Here is a 19,803-nt window from a genome sequence, read left to right as displayed (position 1 = left end):
CGAATAGGAGAGCCATTTTAGAACACACCGTTATAATGACAAGGAGAGGCATTTAAGTGGGGTGGTATTAACACACACACACACACACACATACACACACACACACACACACGCACGCACGCACGCACGCACGCACGCACTTGACACAGTGCCCACAGAGAGAAAACAGAGGAAGGTGATGTCGAGCAAAATGTGTTTTTATTGTAATGTTTTATCATGACCAAGTTCCTCCACGTCATGGGCAGAGAACGAGCAGTTTCATCGGGAAACATAAGCACTCCCCTCTCAGACAACCAGGTGTACATAGCAGCTGCACAATGTCAACTCCACCAACCATTTGCAAAGCTAATATACCAGTTCACAAGTACACATGAACAGTGTGACTGCCAGATCTGTGCAAAAACCCACACAAATGCAAGACAGTAAAGCTAATGAAAGGTGACCTGCGGTGACCGGTTAGGGGTATCTTATTGGATAGTTAGAACACTCAAATGGCTTGTGGACAGTGGAGAGGTGAAAGGTTAAGAGCATATACTCATCAGGTTAAGGGGTATCAGGAGGCAAAACATACTACAGAGTGTCTGTGTGTGTGTGTGTATCGTATCAGCCGGTTCAGACACTGTGGCCACGATATAGAGACCACTTAGACATTTCAGAGTCTCTGCACAGACACTCAGTACACACTCTCTATCCTGTCTTATCCCCTTACACCCCCACAACCCTGACAACCCCCCCCCCCCCCCCCCCCCCTAAAAGACAGTTCCATTTTTCTTAAAAGACAGGGGTTGTCTGCCGGTGACCTGTTATCAATGGCCTTGGCACGCCCTCCAGACGTCGTTAATCTGTCATGATTCATTTCCATCTGCTGAGACAGTGGTACGCCGGTGCCGGTTAGCGTCTCCGGATGGCCAGGGGCTGGTCCAGGTCTGTTTCTTGTTGGTGCATCAAATGTGTATTGGGCATTGGGGGAGAGCCTTTGCTGAAAGCTTGGTTAGTTGGATGGTGTGGCTCGGTTGGCACGGATCCTCTCACAGGTAACACAGCCTTTCATCCTCCTCCTCCACCAGACCCCTGGGAGAAGACAGAAACCAGGAGGAAGAGGAAAAACTAAGTGCAACCAGCATTTTCAGCTTTGCAAGGAAGGTTTTTCAAATTGAGTGAACAAGAAATCTTGAACTGGTGTTTCATGGACTTCCGATGACTACAGATGCTGATCAGAGTTGAGAACATTACTTAATTTAATTGGGAAGATGTTACAATAGAGCACCTAAATCAACGCAGTCATTTGAAAACATGAGAATTCGATTGGATGAATTAGATAAGCTGAGCCTTCTTCCTGAGCCTTCTTCCTAAGTAGACACTTATCGGCAGGGATTTAAGTATGTTTTAGTGCCAATTCTCTTGGACATATCAACAGATGTATGTTTTTTCGGTCCCTGGGTCCAACGCTCTAAACGCTAGGACACAACCGAGACATACAGGCCAGGGAAAGATGGTGCTCAATATAGACTGCCACCAAGGACCACCAGGCACCCACTCCTAAAGACTCTGTGTCCTTCTTATAGGAGAGAGTTGCAACATTAGGCTTTGTTACGCAGATGTGTGTTTAAAGCAAGAAAGAAAAGCAAACAGCAAATTTGATTAATTTCTTATTCGTGGTATAAACTATCGGTGTCAATTTTTTTTTGTCTTTTCATAAAAATGTAACGGCTCCCCAACCAAAGCCATTTGCCTGTGACTTGTGTAGCGTATCGTGCGTGTGCGCGTGCTCTGTCTTGAGTCTTTTCGGGCACCAGGCTGAAGGAATGCAGGCCGGCGATGCTGGGACTGTGTGGCAGGGCCGCTGACATTAACAGGCTGGTGGATCAAGCGGCTTGGCAGAGGCCCACTGTCCGGACAGCGTGAGGTAACCCCTGTCCATTCTAATGAGGCCCTGTGAAAGGCTGGCCCTTCCTGAGCAGCGAGGATGCATTCAGGGCGGGGGCGCTGGGAGGGGGGCCCTCCGGAGGCAAGGGTGCATTCAGCTTGGAGGGGCAAGCGGAGAGGCGTTAAAATGTAGGAAAGGGTAAAGTGCGTCATTCTGCATTCCACGATGGCAGATGGTTGAGTGTGTGCGCGTGCCACACAAACACACAAGCGCAGACGGCATGAAAGAGACGCAAAAAATTTCTTCAAGGACACGGGAAAGGAAATTGCATCATGTTTTCTCGGACGGTCTCTGACCTGTTTCCTGTGGCCCCGGCTGACCTTGGATGTCAGGCCTTTGTTCTCGGGAATTTCTTAATAGGGATTTTTCGGAGAGCAGGTTGCCCAGGTGACATAAACACATCCCAGACACTGTTGTTGCCAGGAAGCGGGTAATATGGATGTTGCGGCTAATATAGATCCCAGGTGATGCTATGAATAATACAGACAATATCGCGTACGCCACACGCCGTCTGAAGATGACATCATATCCCTGCAGCGGTCCATGGATATAACATTATATTGAAATTTCACGTTCCTACAAGTGTGCTTTCTCCAAGCCAAGTGTACTTTTTAGGCCCTCACTTTTTCTTAGTCCCAACATTAAAATATGATGAGTTGTAGCAATGGATGAACACACCCCTTTCAAAAGTCCGTAGGGCTTGATTATTTGATGAGTTTATTCAAGTGTCCAAGCCTCGGGCCAAACTAAAAACATGTTGGAAAACACGTTCTCTCTTATTAGTAAAAAGGCTTCACCTGTAGGCAGCGATCTCCATCTCCCGGGCCATCTTCTGACTGAGCAGCTCCTCGTAGTCGTCGCACTGCTCCCCCATCTGGACCTGCAGGTCCCGCTGCTGGGCCCGCATCTCCTCGATACAACACTGGGGGGGGGGGGTAGAGAATGTATGCACTCCCCACTGTTACCCAGGATATAAATGTTTGGACAGGTGTTGTGGTTGTGTCATTTAAACTGAGCCAATCTGGGTATGTTGTTTGGGCGAAGGTAGAAGTTACACCTAATCGCAGCTCCAGGATTGGACTCCTTTTAAACCATACGAATGAGGTTCAACAGTTCCACCAGCTGTGGTTAGAGGGGAGGTTTCTACTGGGAGCTTACCTCCAACTTGGCGATCTCATCCAGATGCGCTTCTCTCTTGGTCTCAATCTCCTCTTCCAACTGTTCGCTACAAGCCTCCAGCTCCGCAAGCTCTTTCTCAAGCTCCGCAATCTACACACAGGTACAGACACACGGTAACAATAGAGATTCAGGTACCTGGTCGGCAGTTACATTCAGAATCAGGGTTCCCACTCCACCGACATGCATGTCCAATCAAGTCCATCTCAAGAGGAAATTCATCAGCCAACTTTATTAAAACACTGTATAAAAAGGAACTATTAACTCTTTGGAAACATGCCACACGGTTGCGAATAACGACAGCAATCCTAAAAGTGAAACAATTAGAAACGAGAGATGCACGAGGATCAGGGAGGTCTGCGTCAATCTCAGGTAGACCAACAGAACTCCAGGCTGTAGTAGATTATCCTATTTCCAATTCTGCGCACAACTTCACCACCAGCCTGTTTGTTTGGCCAAGTCGTGTCTCGGTACGAAACCCGACCCGGCACATCCATCATGACCGGTGAGGGAGCGATGGAGGGGGGGACAGATGGATGGAGGGACCTGTCCATCCGACTAGGACAGGGGGTCTGGGCAGAGGTTAGGCCTGGGCGCTTCATGTTTAGGGAAGACGTGGCGTGTTATGAGAACAGGACTGCGGTTACAGGGGGGCCTGTTTATTTAAAGAACTGGGGCTAGCCGACCCTAACCACAGTAATCAGAACCAACCCTGCACGGCTGTTGTGGAAACGGCGAGGTGTCGGCTGCGGTCCAACCACTGAATACGGTGGGGCCCGGCAGATTAGTCCGTTACTGTAGACAGTCCTTCTATCCAGGCAACAGGGGTTAAGACAGCCACCTCTAACGTCAATTTCCAGCAAAAGAAAAAGCAACATTTGGAGAACCTTCAGTATACGGCAATGGCCAAGATAAGGGGAACAAACTAAAGGAAAATAAATGGTTACATTTGACAGAATTATTAGTTACTTCATAAAATGCTTTATCTAATCTAAAGTGATTTCATCTAAAACTTTCAAAACAACAAAATAATTTATAAACTACCCTTAAAACAAGAAACCAGGCAAGCCTAGTTCAGCCGGACCGCAGTAAAAAGTGATGATCATTGTTACCCTCCTCGGATTCGAACCAGAGTCTCCCACGTAAGAGACTGCGTCTTCAACCAATACGCCACACATCTGCCTACAGTCGGTATAGCATTTCAACATTAGATCAGTTACATCACACCGAGTTTCAATACATCGCTAGACACCATTAAGCATGGTGTTAAACTGACTAACGTTTCTTATTAAGTTTACCTCCACCACAAATAGCATCTATGAACGGTATGGCTTTTGCCACTGGTCGTTTTAACAGCTTATTCGCCATTCGTGAATGAGGTTGATACCATGTCTATCCATATAGGTGACGATGACGAAAAATTGGTTAAGTGGAAAGACGCAAGAATCGTGTAGCCAGCAAAGTTTTTGTCTATCCTGAACGAATCCTAAAACATAATTCAAAAGATCCACCAGAAATAGTCACAATATAACAGCAAACTGCTTAATTTTAGGCTTCCTATAACATAGATACTGAAGGTTGTAGCCAGCAAAGTGTTTGTCTGTCCTGAACAAATCCTAATATCCACCAGAACTGTTTTATTTTAGGTTTCCTATTACGTAGCTACCGAAGGTGGTAGCCAGTGTAGCGTTTGTTGGTCCTGAACAAATCCTAAGGCATAATGTGTTTTGACTGTGACAGGAGTCTGCAGTCCGCGTCTCTAACCACTACGCTATTTTACAAGCAGTAGTTTGTCGCTCAGTCTGAGACATTGGCTCTTCTAGGCTGGCACCGCTTATGCGGTGCGGCACAAAAAAGAATGTTCATGAAATTGCTTTTAAAACGTACTTAAACAACGTACTTGACCCCAGAGCCAGCACACCGAAATCAACCTGTCAACTTATTATCAAGCCCTCAACTACTTGATTCAGGTGAGCTAGATAAGAGCTACAACCAAACTGCAACATGGCTGGGGGTCCCCAGGAGAGGACTGGGGATCACCGTTAGATGATGCCAAAGTCAAATGTAACGGAGATAGTCGCATAGGTTTAGGGTAGTTTGAGACTAAACCTTGAATGACTTCACAGAGTCAACCATTTTCTCAATGAAGCCTCTGTGACTTGTGTTTCTTCATGTGTGAATGGCAGGAATGACAGAAGGAACGTCTATCCCTATGTAATGGTTCAGAGGTTGGGAAGTTTCAGAAGTGAATCCCAAAGAAAGCGAGTACTGTGAAACGTATATTTAATAATGAAAGACAGCGGTGGGGGAGACAGCTGGAGTGAGAGAGTGATAGAAATCTGTCTACTGAACTCCCGGTTGCAGCATCGAAGTGTAAACACTTTGGTCGGCAGGAACTCGTTCCCTTGATTCCTAAGGAGTGAACTGGCTTTCCCCTTCCTTAACTTCACTGTTTGTGAGTAGAAGCCATTCATTTTCAACAATTTATCTTGATTTAGTGGCTGACGTTCGAGGCTGAACTCACAGTGGGCTTTTCTGATTCAACTGTTGAGGAGTGTGAATTTAATGGTGGGAAAGTATGCGGGAGAGAAAGAAGAAACAGGAGTGACAGACACATCAGTCACATCAGCAGGTAGTGATTGCAGGGCCAACAACAGAACAGGTCTGGGAATGAGAAAGACACAAATCAGTAGGTAGGAATAAAAGGAAAAGAAACAACAGAGAGAGATACAGAGAGACAGAAACATACAGAGAGAAAGGAGGACAGTGTAAGAGGGATGTTACCAGTTTCTTCAGTTGGTCGACGTCCTTTATTTTGCCGATGCTCGTGATTCCAGCTGCTCCGCCCACAGTGTGCTCCTTCCCAGCGCCGACGGCGACAACAGACAAAGTACCAACAGCACCAGCTTCTCTACATTCACACTGGACACAGATCAACATACAGTTGTCACTGCCATTTATTCACCACATGACATTCTTTTTATTGTTTTTAATTAATCGTTATTTTAAGCTTCTCCCAAAATTCCCAATTTAGTAGATTTATTATTGTTTTATTTTACAAGGTAACTTCACTGAGAACATTTACAGACAATTTAAAACCAACGTTGCCTCTGTAGCTATTTGAGCATAATTTAGGCCTATAAGCGTGCACTACCAACAAGCACTAGAAGACATCATATATACATTTTCATACAGGAATTGCTTTTACTTAAATGTTTAGCCTACAGGAGCCGTCAAGTTGGGTTCAATGGAAGCCTCCATTCAATTCAACTTTTTAGAACCTGATATTCATGATTAGGGACTTGCTCTGCAACACAATAACCCACCACTTCAGAAAACAAACCAGCTAAAACGCATTATAATTACTGTACAGAGAATTAAATAATGTAGACAATCAAGCATGTCTTTAAAGTGCATCACTGCCACTACATTTTAACAGTATTTTAAGTACTTTACAGATATCTAGCACAAACAATATTGAGTAAAATACATCAAATGTAGCAATATAATATTTATATACCAACTTTAAATTAGGTTCTAAAAATTTACTAAATTTGACTAAACATTCCATGACAGAGTAAGACATTCTTTGCAGAATAGATTGTAGTAGTTAAATAAATTTAGTTTGCTTGGTTGTCAAATAAATTGGTTATCATGTTATAAATGAAAGTAATTTGCTGCCTCCAGCGATTATGGATAATTCATTAATTCAGTTTAATGGGGCCCTCTGTAGAATCCTGACAATAATATTTACAAGACTGAATATTACACGATGACACAACGTCTCCTCTTCCCTTACGAGACCAGAATAGTATTAGCTAGTATGGGGGGTTAATACTGCGAGTGAGATAAAGGAGCATTTTACATTTCTCTGGGTTCCGTGGCCTGCTCCATCAACGTGCGCGGATGGCAAAAACACACAAGTTGAAATATTGAAGACAAGCGGTACACCAAACGCAACAGAGCCTGGTCCTGCTACGCAAATGCACCTTTGCGGACTGCTCAGTTGAAAATTAAATGTGTAAATGAATGCATTTGAGGCATTTGATGGACATCAGGCGTAGCCTTGTTCATACCAGACACGGAATAAAATTACCGTGCGCTATCTTAACGCAAACATCGCAATAAATCAACGAAAACATCGCAATCAATCGCACATCTTCATAACCAGTATCGCAAAGATGGGTGGAGCGCCTCGTCTAGCAAGCCGATGAGCAAGAGCTTTCGAAATTTAGGTTTCATAGCAGTAGACGAAATGAAAACTTAGAAGTCACGCAGGCTATATATTTTCCACGAAAATGTCCCTCAAATATCTAACCAATCGGTTCTATCCCTCAAATATCTAGCATAAATCTCAAACTTTGATCTTGTAGACTACGACAAATATTGAGCTGTCAAAGCTTTTCTTGCGATCCCATTAACACATAGTTGAAAGCTACCTATTTGCGCTTCTTTGGTGGTACATCAACTTCTGTTTCCGATACTGTATGGAAAAGCACTGCACAACCTGCCGTGTCAGGTGTGTCGCATCCAAATCTGGCCGAGTGCGTTAGATTAGCCGCAGCGGTGCGTCTTGCTTTCTATTGAAATGAATGGACTTCCGACGGAATGCATCGTTTGCCATGCCTGGTGTGAACGAGCCTTTCAGATGTCCAGTACGTAGCGTCCGGTTTGCAACAGACTTCAACCACTAGGGGGCGTTTCCAATTCCACTACATCAGGGGTGGGCAACTAATTTTCACAAGGGGCCACATGAGAAACCTGAATTGTGTCAGAGGGCCACACCAACGATAACTTAAACTTAATTCTGCTCAACTTTCTTCCATTGTAAAATGCACTAAATTTTATATTTTGAATAGCTGGTACTGATAATTGGAAGAATAAAACTATTCTATAAATATTTATATCAAGTAATGTGAAATTGTGGTGTAAAGGTCAAAAAAGAAAACAAAAGCAATTATTGAATCAGTGCAATTTTTTTTTTACTTGTTAATCTCCACAAACAATGAAAAACAACAAACAAGTTTATAGAAATACAGCAATACAACAAACAATAACTTGTAATGTTTTCCACCTCATTTTACCTCCTCAGTGAGAATAATCCAGTCTGTTCTGGGCTTGAACAAGGGCATTGAAATCTGGCTGAATGTCTGAGGTGGCTATGCGAAGGACAGCTGAGAGGTGGTCATCAGTGATAGAGGATCTGTGTTTGGATTTGTTGAACTTTATCACTGAGAATGTCTGATCACGTACATAGGTAGATCCAAAGAGGACTAGAATCCTCTGAGCATGCCTCCTCAGGTGTGGAAAGTTCTCCTCTTTGAGGGAGGAGTAAAAGTCCAGCAGTGAGACTGACCTGAAGTGCTCTGCCAGAAGTGTGTCAGATTGCAGGTCAATGAGTTCCATCTGAACATCACTTGGTGCATTATCCACACTGCAGTTGAAGGGAGAAGAAACCATGTGCATTTCACTCTCAAGAGTTTTGAAATCACCTCAAAAACTCTGCATGCAGTGCTTCTAACATGGTTGAGTACTTGTGGATGTGATCGGCTGATCTTTTGGCTTCCTTTAGTGTTGGCAAGTGGTCAGAATGTTGTCCTTCACTTGGCTTGAGATAAGCTGCAACTTTCTCATGAAAGCCTTCACTGCACTGTACATCTCGTGCACAAGCCCTTGCACTGCAGTTTGACATTTAGTTCGTTCATTAGTGCAGTCACATCCACAGCGAATTCGAGGTCTGCCACCCGATCTTTATCTGAAAGCTCTGGGATGTTATGTCTTTTCTTAACACAGAAATCCTGAATCTGGTCTCTCACGTCCCAGACACTTTTCAGTACTTTGCCAAGGCTGAGCCACCTGACAGTGCAGTGATAGCTTATGTCACCATGTTCAATCTAATTTTCCTCCAAAAATGCAACAAATTGTCTGTGATTTAATGCTCTCGCTCTGATGAAGTTAACTGTTTTAGTTACAGCATCAACAACATGGTTAATTTTTAACACTGTCTTACATAACACTTCCTGATGTATAATACCAGGAAAAAATGTCAATTTGTGCAAAGGGTTCATTTCTGTCACTTTACCCTGCATTCTCTTTAAAAGTCCAACATTTTTCCCCATCAGATTTGGACAACAGTCTGTTGTCACACCTGCCAGCTTGTCTCATTTCAGTCCTAACATGTCCAAACATGCATTTACTTCTGTGAACAAGTCATTACCAGTGGTTGTCCCTTTCATTGACTGCATGGCTGCCAACTCCTCCATGATTTGAAAGTCTTCAGTTATCCCACGTAAGAAGATGAGTAGCTGGGCAGTGTCACGTACATCGCAGCTCTCACCCAAAGCCAGAGAAAAATAGTCAAAGTCGGCCGCTCTGTTCTTCAGCTGAAGCTCCAAGTTTCCAGCAATGTCCTCAACCCACCTCATTACAGTGCGTCGGGAGAGTGACACGTTCTCAAATGCGCCCTTTTTCTCAGAGCACAACAACGCAAGCACTCCTTAATAAACTCTCTGTCAGAAAACGCCTTACTGTTTCTGGCGATTTTGTGAGAAATTACATACCTTGTCCTGACAGCTGCATCTCTGGGGGTGTGAAGTTTCGTAAAAAAGGCCTTGTTGGGTTTGCAGTTTTGCTAGCAACGCATCAGACTCCCACGCGCGCTCTTCATCAGACAGATTTCTGTATTTATCCTCATGCTTGGTCTTGTAGTGGCGATTCAAATTATAATCCTTTAACACAGCGACCTGTGTACCACAGATTAAGCAAACGCCTTTACTTTTAATTTCTGTAAATAAATACGTGGCAGTCCATGTCTTGTTGAAAACACGGCATTCGTTATCAACTTTTCTTTTCTTAGCGTGAGCCGACATCTTGAGGGTAACCTGGCTTGCGTCACTTGTTACTGTTCACCTTCACTCTCAGCTCACGCACGCATATACGTCCATACGTCAGTAATACAAACGTAACGTAATGCAGACAACCAAAAACCGAAACACTGAAAGAAAAGATTGTGTCAATTATTCGGTGGCCGAATTTTCGGTGCATCCCTATAATTTATGATTGGCCTCACGCGGGCCGGACAGGGACGTACAAAGGGCCGGATATGGCCCGCGGGCCGTAGTTTGCCCAGGTCTGCACTACATTGTGGACGGTCTTCTTTGAAATGAATATGCCTCTGGCGTGGGTTGGTGTGCACTGCAGAGGGAGAGCCTACCTGAATAGTAGTTTGATACAGGACTAGTATATTTCTGTAGTACTGGTTGGCCGACTCCCAAAATCAGAAAGGTAGCCTCTGAACCTCCAACCAGGATTCCGTGGGAATCTTAGCGAAGCGAACCCTGGTCGAGATCATCAGTGTGTCACAGTCAGGGTTTCTAAACAGGTTATTCTCCTGTGCAATTAGGACCTCTGGAGATACCTTTTCAATAGTACAACCCTTTTCCGTTTTAGTTTGTACCACACACCCTGAGTTCCAGAATAATGAGGCCTTGAATAACCCCGCTGAGACCGATCTTAAACCCTCCTCTCGGCCTAACCGCATTCCCAGAGGCAATCCCAAACGCCACACTCTGCCCTACACAGCACATTTTCACTACACCAGCGAAAAGCTGCGCACTAAATAGGTCGTAGTTTGACATTCAGGACGCAGGCCCGATGAAGGGAGGGCAAATGAGACAGCGAATGAGCGGCTACGAAGGCTCACAGGTGTGCCAGAGTTAGCCAGCAATCACAATCACACTTCAATCCCAATGGCAATCATTCAGGGGATGGAGACAATTGCACCTTGTGAGACAGTAATGGAGGCCAGGCCCAGACAGCAAGCTGTCCAGCTGGCAATAAATAAGAGGAGGAGGAGGAGGAATACAAGTGTCTTGGATAGGGAGAACAAGAGCAGTTCATTTGGGACGAAACCTTCGGTCACACACAGACAGTGGGTGCATGAGAAGTAGCCAGCCGCCTGATTACTGATATGACCTCGCCAGGGGGCCAACATCCCTAACCCGGGACCCCGAGGAGGGTCAGACCCACCGGAGAGCCAGGTTGACCCCAGCAGAGCCCCTCCAGCTTGTAAAACACACTATTTCAGACAAAGACGTACTGTTCTGGCGCAGCGCAGCACTTCAGACTCAGGTTCTTCTCCGCTGTTGTGTCAGAAGGGAAGCAAAACAAACGAGCCCATTTCGGCGCAGTGCGCATGCGAAGGCTGATTGACGGCCGGACGGGTCGTGTGTGTGGGGGCGTAAACTTGCTAACCTTGCGCATTAGCAGAGGCGTTGCCAGGATCACAATACAGTCGGGGCTTAGCGCTGCCGCCCCCACCGGGACAGAAATACAGGGTTTTGAATGTACATGAGGACAATTTCTGTACATGCTAGCAGCATTTGTTTTGTTCAATTTGAGATCCGGGGCTATTCATATAAGACCCAGGGCCATAGCCCCGAACACCCATAGCCCCGAACACCCATGCCTGACAACGCCACAGCGCGTTAGCATCACATTAGGTACCTGTATGGTCTCAGCCAGACGGTTGTAGTACTCCTTGATATCCATGATGACTGGGCCGATGTCGGGACTGCAGAACTCCAGGGCTTCTCTCCCCGCTGCAGCCCGGTCGTCTGCAGGCCCCAGCATGCTCTGAAGCGCCTGCGGGGGCTCACACATTAAGATACAGTGTGTGGGTTCGGGTGTGTGTCTGCATTTCTGTTGCTCATCCATCTCAACTCAAACCTCTACGGACAAACGCACATTTCCCATTTCAATTTTCTTTTTTCTTTTTTTAAATCAGGCATGAAAAAAGCAAAACAATAAATCTTAGAAAAAAGAAAAAAAACAACACAAACCCCGCAAGTGCTTCCAACCCACAAGTCTTCAGTTCACTACATTCCCACAACTACATTATCCACAACTACATTATCCACCTCCGACGCATCACGGCTGAATTAAGTGTTGGGAGGAAAACCCAGAGAAGCCTGACCCTCGTTTCGTTTTCCCTCGATGAGAGAAACAATACGGCGGCCGATTCATGTGGGAAATATGAGGTGTTTGGAAAGGCCTGATATTAATAGCAGTTAATAAAGGAGAGGGGGACTTCTGTTTTCGTATGGGATTCAGCCGGTGCCGTGAGTTATCCTTCGCAGGGAGTTGTCGGGCGGGTCCCTGAGGGAGTGTGTTCGACGTAGTGGCCAGGGCTTCACAGGAGAACAGGGAGTGATTGAGCGGCTTGGCCTGCTTTCTCTCTCGCCACTCACCCTTTCTTTGCTCCCTCTCTTCCTCCCGTTCTCCCACTGATTCGCTTGCACAGCTCTGCCAGCCTCTCTCTCCATCTCCCAGTCTCTTCACCCCTCCCCTCAGCCTCTCTCACTCTCCCAGGATCTGAGAGCAGGATGTGTCTGTCAGAAGCTGGTGAGATGGGGAACGGATGGCGTGTGTGTGTGAGAGTGTGCGTGCGTGGATAGAAAAAGGTCCGTGTTCAGGTAAAGCAATAAGGCCCAAGGGGGTGTGGTATACGGTATAATGCAACATGGACGCAGCAGACCACAAACTAAAAACCCAAGGTGCCTTTGATATACATATACATATGTGTTTTTTTTACTTCATCTCTCATATACCATAGCTTTTAACCAATCAGCATTCAGGTCTAAAAACACCTAAGCCAATTCCCAAAAACCGCCCCCAAAAAGCTAATACTCTAAACTCTAACAAAATATGAATTGGATGAGTTGTATTGCTGTCATTAAAAAATGTGAGTATACCACACTTGTTTACCACACCCTATACAACACCAGCAAACTACACCGTTTACAACACGGGTTTACCACACCGTATACCACACCAGCACACTACACCGTATACCACACCAGCACCCTACACCGTATACCACACCAGCACCCTACACCGTATACCACACCAGCACCCTACACCGTATGCCACACCAGCACCCTACACCGTATGCCACACCAGCACCCTACACCGTATGCCACACCAGCACCCTACACCGTATGCCACACCAGCACCCTACACCGTATGCCACACCAGCACACTACACCGTATGCCACACCAGCACCCTACACCGTATGCCACACCAGCACCCTACACCGTATGCCACACCAGCACCCTACACCGTATGCCACACCAGCACCCTACACCGTATGCCACACCAGCACACTACACCGTATGCCACACCAGCACACTACACCGTATGCCACACCAGCACACTACACCGTATGCCACACCAGCACACTACACCGTATACCACACCAGCACACTACACCGTATACCACACCAGCACACTACACTGTATACCACACCAGCACACTACACTGTATACCACACCAGCACACTACACTGTATACCACACCAGCATACTACACTGTATACCACACTAGCACACTACACCGTATACCACACCACTTTACCACACTGTATACCACACCAGCTCACTACACCGTATACCACACCACTTTACCACACCGTATACCACACCAGCTCACTACACCGCATACCACACCAGCTCACTACACCGCATACCACACCAGCTCACTACACCGCATACCACACCAGCTCACTACACCGCATACCACACCAGCTCACTACACCGCATACCACACCAGCTCACTACACCGCATACCACACCAGCTCACTACACCGCATACCACACCAGCTCACTACACCGCATACCACACCAGCTCACTACACCGCATACCACACCAGCTCACTACACCGCATACCACACCAGCTCACTACACCGTATACCACACCTGCTCACTACACCGTATACCACACCAGTTTACTACACCAGTTCATTACACACCAGTATACCACACCACTTTACCACACCAGCTTACTACACCAGCTCATTCCTTATTGCTAAAAGCATCATCATCATCATCATCATCATCTGTGTGTTCTGTCCATAGCAAACATCATTTTGGCTCTTTTCTGAAGGGCTGAAAATAGCATCAGTATCATGATGGTTTCTAGAAAAATAATGACTGTTCGTGATAAAAACTGGTCAACAAGGTGGTTGGTGTCCTTTGAACAATGTTGCCCCCGGCAACCAGCACTGGGCTTCTCTCCAACACTTGTCCTCTGTCTGGAGTTGGAGTGGCTTTGGCTTAACAGAAAGCCTTTCTGCTCGTTTAAAGGACACGGCTCGGCGAAACCTTGCCCCAAACCTGAAGACTTCCCGTATCATCAACTAGGATTTAGCTTAACAGGGTTAAAAGCTGTTTTGCCATGCATGAAACCAGGGTCCGAGCCTAGTTACACTTGTAGGTAATGAGCCAGAGAGGCATTAAGCAGAGTGTTGCTCTTGTGTGAGGAGGAGAAGGATGCGAAACCAATGGCTCCCTCCCATTTTGTTTCAGTGGAAAGGCGATGGGCTAAGTTGACCCGCTATCGCCCTGGCGTTAATGGGAGCACCGCCCCCTGAAGTAGACCAGAGCTGTCCGTTTTAGTGCCTGTCGACTATCCCCACAGACATCACAACATAATGTTGTGGCCATTCATCTCTGTAACATATTTCCTCCTCTCTTACCGTGTCATGCTGTGCCTCCATATGAGCCAGTTGATCCTCGTAGATTTTCAGCTGCTCCCTCAGGGCCAGACAATCCGCGGTAACACCATCTACTGCCTACAGGGGGTGGCAGAGAGCCACGTCAATAGAAAATGAACATTCATTGGCCATGGGTAAGGAAGGGCACTGGGGTCCATTTATGTTTTTTCCTTCACCTCCCTTCCATTTGACAGGAGTCTGAAACCTTAATGATAAATTCCATGTCTATCCCTAGCCACTACCCAGCGGGCGCTTTTGTTGGATGGATGGGGAAAAATAATATCAGCATATGGCTTAAATACATTCAGAACTGAACCGTGGGTGTTAGGTAGCTTAAAGGTTAGAGCATCTGACCGGCAACCCGTGAGCCAGACCTCTAATAACCCAAACTGCTCCCTTAAGTCGCTCTGGATAAGCTTGTCTGCTAAATTACTGAAATGTAAATGAGTTTGAAATCCCGCACACACGTCGCATGTAGACCATTTCGTCAACTAGAAGATAGCCAAGACACGGCAATGCATGCGACGACGAGCTAACTGGCTAAAATTCCTTGGCCCTCTGTTCCATTCAGTGCCAGAGTTTAGGGGGTTTTCAGCTCATGCAGTCGTTTTTAAGTGGCCTGATTAATTGGTAACGAATTCAATTACTCCCCGCACTAGCATTTGCATCTGAATACTGAAGCGGGCAAAGTCCAAAGGGTGGAACCGTTTTTGTTGCTGGAATACACGGAACCCCCCCCCGACGGATGCCGAACGCCAGGCAGGCGGTCTGTCCCCGTTATCTCTGGGCAAACAGGCGGGCCAGTCGTAAATTGGAGTGAGTCATTTGCTTCCTGCCTATGGATGTTAAAGACTGCAAAAATCCCCAATATAGCACCCTTCTTCTAGCCTCAGATCTTCCCCACCCATCGCTAGTTTGGCTGTTTGGCTGTATAGGAACGTCTTCTGATTTGGATGAGTGGCAGCTAGCCCTCTTCCACAGCAGGGAGCCTTAGTGTGAAGACTGCAACCCATTGTTGCTGCTGAAATCTTTTTAACACCATAAACTTCCACCATCCACTAAAAAAGCCTCAGCCCCGGATAGAAGATCAAAACAACACTCTGAGAATTGGCGGACAGGCCAGTGAGACGGTGGAGGTTGTCGAAATGCGTGGGCAGCTTTAGCGGAAAATGCAAAGAGGCTTAAATCAGTACCTAATGGCCAGGCTAGACTCCAAATACCCAGTCATGCCTGGTTTTAGACTGAGTCCGTCTCTCATTCTGCCTGCCTGCCTACCTGCTACCCAACGGGTAATTCTCCTTTAGGAGTAACAATGGCATTCGATATCTCCCCTATTCTCCCCATTATCTTCACTTCCCAGTCCGTCTGGCTGTTGGTTTCCCAGCAGGCTCTGGTCTCTCTGCAAATTACAGCTGCTTTTAATTCAGAGCCAGTGGCTGAAAACAGCCAGCAAGCTAGCCTGCCAACAGCCAGCTTGCCAGCACCCAGCTTGCCAACAGTCAGCCAGCTTGCCAACAGCCAACCGGCATTTCTGCACCGTGTAAGCGTCTGGAGTACATCTGTATGGGAGAAATTAAATCCTAGATAAGTCAATAAGGAGACATGGAAATGGCTTCTCCACACATCTGGCCTGGCAGCAGGGAGATGGCTGGGAGGCAGACAGGGAACGGCGTAGTAGGGTTTGTTTAGACTGGGGGTGTCAGGTTTCGTTGTGGACGCCGGCCCAGAGGAGGGAATGATTACCAATTCACCACCCTGTGGGGAGAAAGCTCTCGAGCCAGAGATGAGCAGCTGGACATCGCCACAGCTGATGATAGTTTTATTAGGATGACAGGCTGAAGGGATAAAACCATGAAGTAATGGCAACAGTGCCACCTAGTGGTAACTGTGGATTAGTACAGCTGCATTAGTATGACATTACTAAATATTTAATTATGAGTAGTGACCACCCCACATAGCAGGTGGAAAGGCTTTGTATATATACACACACGTTAAGCTACCACAAGTCTTATTTGTAAATGCATGTTCTGTATCAGGGGTTCATTGTCGACAGGAACAGGTAAAATTCCACTCAGTGTTAGAGAACACATTGCACCGTGGTCAGCAGAGGATGGGAAAGTGAGGTATTTACCAAGCCAACATCCTCCCGCTCCAGTTGGATGAGGGTTCTCCGTTGAACAGTCTCCTCATACTTCTCCTGCAAACACTCCAGCTCTTTCCTCAATTCCTCCACGTCACAAAGGCTCTGGTCCTGGACAGAGACACAGCTTATGGGTCACAGCCCTCACGGGTAACAGATTGCAGTGGTTTGTAACAGTGGCTTTCCAACATATTCAGACAAATATTATTAATAAAAGATATGTACATAATTTGTATATATTTCAGAAGCAGGGTAACATGGGGCCATACGCCCCCTGGTGTAAGACTCACAAAAAATCACAACATGTCAACACCTTTTTTCAACACCTCTTTTGGCTGCCACTAATCTTAACTACAGATTTCCACTGTATCATCCCACCTTCTCAGCCAACTATTAAAAAAATATATATTTTGTATGTCATGTTAAGGACTACTGGGTTTTAAAATATTGCCTTATTTAAAAGATAATAAGTTCCGTTTACCTGTATGAAATGGCTTGTAAGGAAAAGGTGAATTGGGTAAAAAAAAAAAAAAATACAACAACAGGGCCAATTCTTAAAAACCCTATGGTGTGTATTTTACATATTTCAGAGAAGGATCCAGTGGTTACTCACAGATAATGGTTGTACATACATTCTCATATTAACACACACTTGTGTTACACACAAGGAAGCAATTCACACACAGAGAATAGTATAAGTGAAGTTCTCTGTCACAGGAGAAAACCAGAAAAAGTTTGTGTCGCTCGAGCATGTATAACATGAATGCATGCACTCTGATGTTAATATGAATACGTACCCTCTCCTTGCGCAGTCTCTCCACCACGGCGTCCCAGCTGTATTCGGGAACAGCTACAGTCAAGGTAGAGGAGGTGGCCTGCTGGCCAGCCAGTCTCTCCTCCAGCTCACGGATCTGTGCCTCCAGAGAGTAATTGTCTTCTTCAAAGCAGCGTGCCTAAAGAGAGCATGCACAGGGCCAGCAATTTAGTACCATTAAAAATAACTATCACACCTGACCTTAACCCTAACTCCTAAATCTTAAAATAATGCCTAAACCTAACCCTAATTGTAACCCTAACTTAACCCAAAGTCAGGCAAAGCTTCAGATAGTGAAGACTGTCCAAATGTCCTCAATTAGCATGATTTTCCTAGTTTTAATAGTAAGACACAGACAGACACACAAAACAACAGCAAAGAGAATTCTGAATGCTATTGCACATACAGAAAACAATTGCAACTGCACATGCAATAGTATAGAAAACAAAACATTATAGAAATTGCTAAAATATATACGAAACATTTTAGCTTGGACACTTATGGGACTATTCTATTTGGTTCCGTTGCGTTGCTCAAAGTCATCTGAGCGCAGGGTACAGGCAAATACTGCAACAACAGTTCTCCGAACTTATGACAGTGTTTCCTGGGTTTAATTCGACCTCTCACCATGTTGATGAGGGCGATAAAGCGGTCGTTTAGGGCGGCGATAACACAGCGGTCTTTAGCAAATTGCACCAGACCCTCCTTGTTGAGCGCCTTGGCAGCCACAAAGTCCAGCTCATCACATGGAGACACTTCAGCTGACACATTTCTATAGGAGGGAAAACAACAAACACGCATACAACTTAGAGACTGGGGTTTGAGCAAAGCACTGACTAACAAACATGACAAACATTGGTCGACTTCAGTCCTAGAAGGCTAAACCACCCCACCCCCCCCTTCTACATGCCAGTTAATTCCACTCATCGGGTGCCAAATCTGCATCCGTCCATGATTAGGAGACAATATAAAGTGTTTGATAACTGCAGGACTGGAGTTAATCAGCACTGATCTACAGGTTCCGAGTCCCAGGAAATTGAAATCAAAGCTCAACAAAATTATAACTTCACAAAAGTCTTCAAAGCCATGCACTGTAGCCCCTCCCAAATCTGCTGTGTGTAAATCAACGCTGCCGAGTGAAACGTGATGTCATTGTTTGATGCAAGTGCAAACAGAATTTGTCATCTCCTGTCGAACATTTCCATAGGGACTAACACTAAACACACAAAAGCCAACTGGCTGATCCTTCAACAACACATGAACACCATCACAATCTGCCACACATTTGCTTGTGATTAAATGGGATTATTCTGATATACTCAGTGTACAAAACGTGCATTGACATAACTATTTTGCTTACATGCATGTCAATAGCAAGACTGAATACCTTTTCTGCATAAACTACTAAACCAGCATTTTGCTAACCTCAGGTTTGTGTACTGGCATCGGCCCCTAGCATGCTGCAGATTGGTCTCAGATGGTGCTCCATCACTGGTTTAGATTGTTGCCAAGGGCTAGCTTTAATACATGCAGACCCCAAGAAAGTACCGTAGCTTTCCGGACTCTGGTACAAAAGGTTTAACAAATCCAAGTAAATCATCCTATGCTCTGGACAATTTCCATTCAGCCCATCCCATTGTGGTTCACTTGCAAAGAAAGGGTCATGTTCAGTAGGGCACAACGTAGCAAACCGTTTCGCAGCAGAAAACAAAAACGTATATGGGATGTTTCGAAAAGTACTTCCACATTTGGCGGTTTCAAAATGCCTCCCCACTATTAAAAATACACTCTACGGAAGGTAGGGTCATCTAACCCACCCCCCAGACTGACCTGGCCTTGACTTTGACCTCCGAGCAGCACGGACCTCCACAGCTGCAATCTTGATTCCGGCTCCACAGTTCAAACTGCCGGCGGTAGGATGAGACTCTCAACATGGCCATGACAGCTACTGGAACCAGCACACGTACTGAAGGCAGGGACCGCAGTAACTAACACAGGAGGATGGATGACAGTGAGTCTGGGCGAAGGGATTTATACAGAGAGGTGGAAGGGAATGTTGCGTCCAGGCGAGGGATCTCTCGAGTCTCCCCGGACTGGGCTAACTATAGGGGAAGAGTCAGCAGCTGGCCATTTCACATAGACCAGACAAGACAGCCCCTGCAGCTCCATGGCCATATTCATTTGATGCTAAT

The 19,803-nt window shown here is 45.9% G+C and overlaps 1 protein-coding gene across 1 annotated transcript; it reads right to left on the bottom strand.

The window, feature by feature from the left end:
- Positions 1-744: 744 nt before the first annotated feature.
- On the bottom strand, positions 745-19,629 carry vimr2 (vimentin-related 2). Its single transcript, XM_010865241.5, has 10 exons — positions 19,442-19,629; positions 18,239-18,383; positions 17,595-17,750; positions 16,789-16,908; positions 14,640-14,735; positions 11,609-11,746; positions 5,888-6,025; positions 3,086-3,196; positions 2,725-2,849; positions 745-1,071 (listed from the first exon to the last, which is right to left on the bottom strand). Exons 1-10 carry the CDS (start codon positions 19,549-19,551, stop codon positions 1,029-1,031), a joined length of 1,182 nt encoding a protein of 393 aa, XP_010863543.3. The 5' UTR covers positions 19,552-19,629; the 3' UTR covers positions 745-1,028.
- Positions 19,630-19,803: the final 174 nt, after the last annotated feature.

This window comes from Esox lucius, chromosome 4 (assembly GCF_011004845.1).
Source record: "Esox lucius isolate fEsoLuc1 chromosome 4, fEsoLuc1.pri, whole genome shotgun sequence".
Classification (NCBI taxonomy): Eukaryota; Metazoa; Chordata; class Actinopteri; order Esociformes; family Esocidae; genus Esox; species Esox lucius.
The sequence above is the reverse complement of the archived record's forward strand: the minus strand, read 5'-3'. Positions and strand labels throughout refer to the sequence as shown.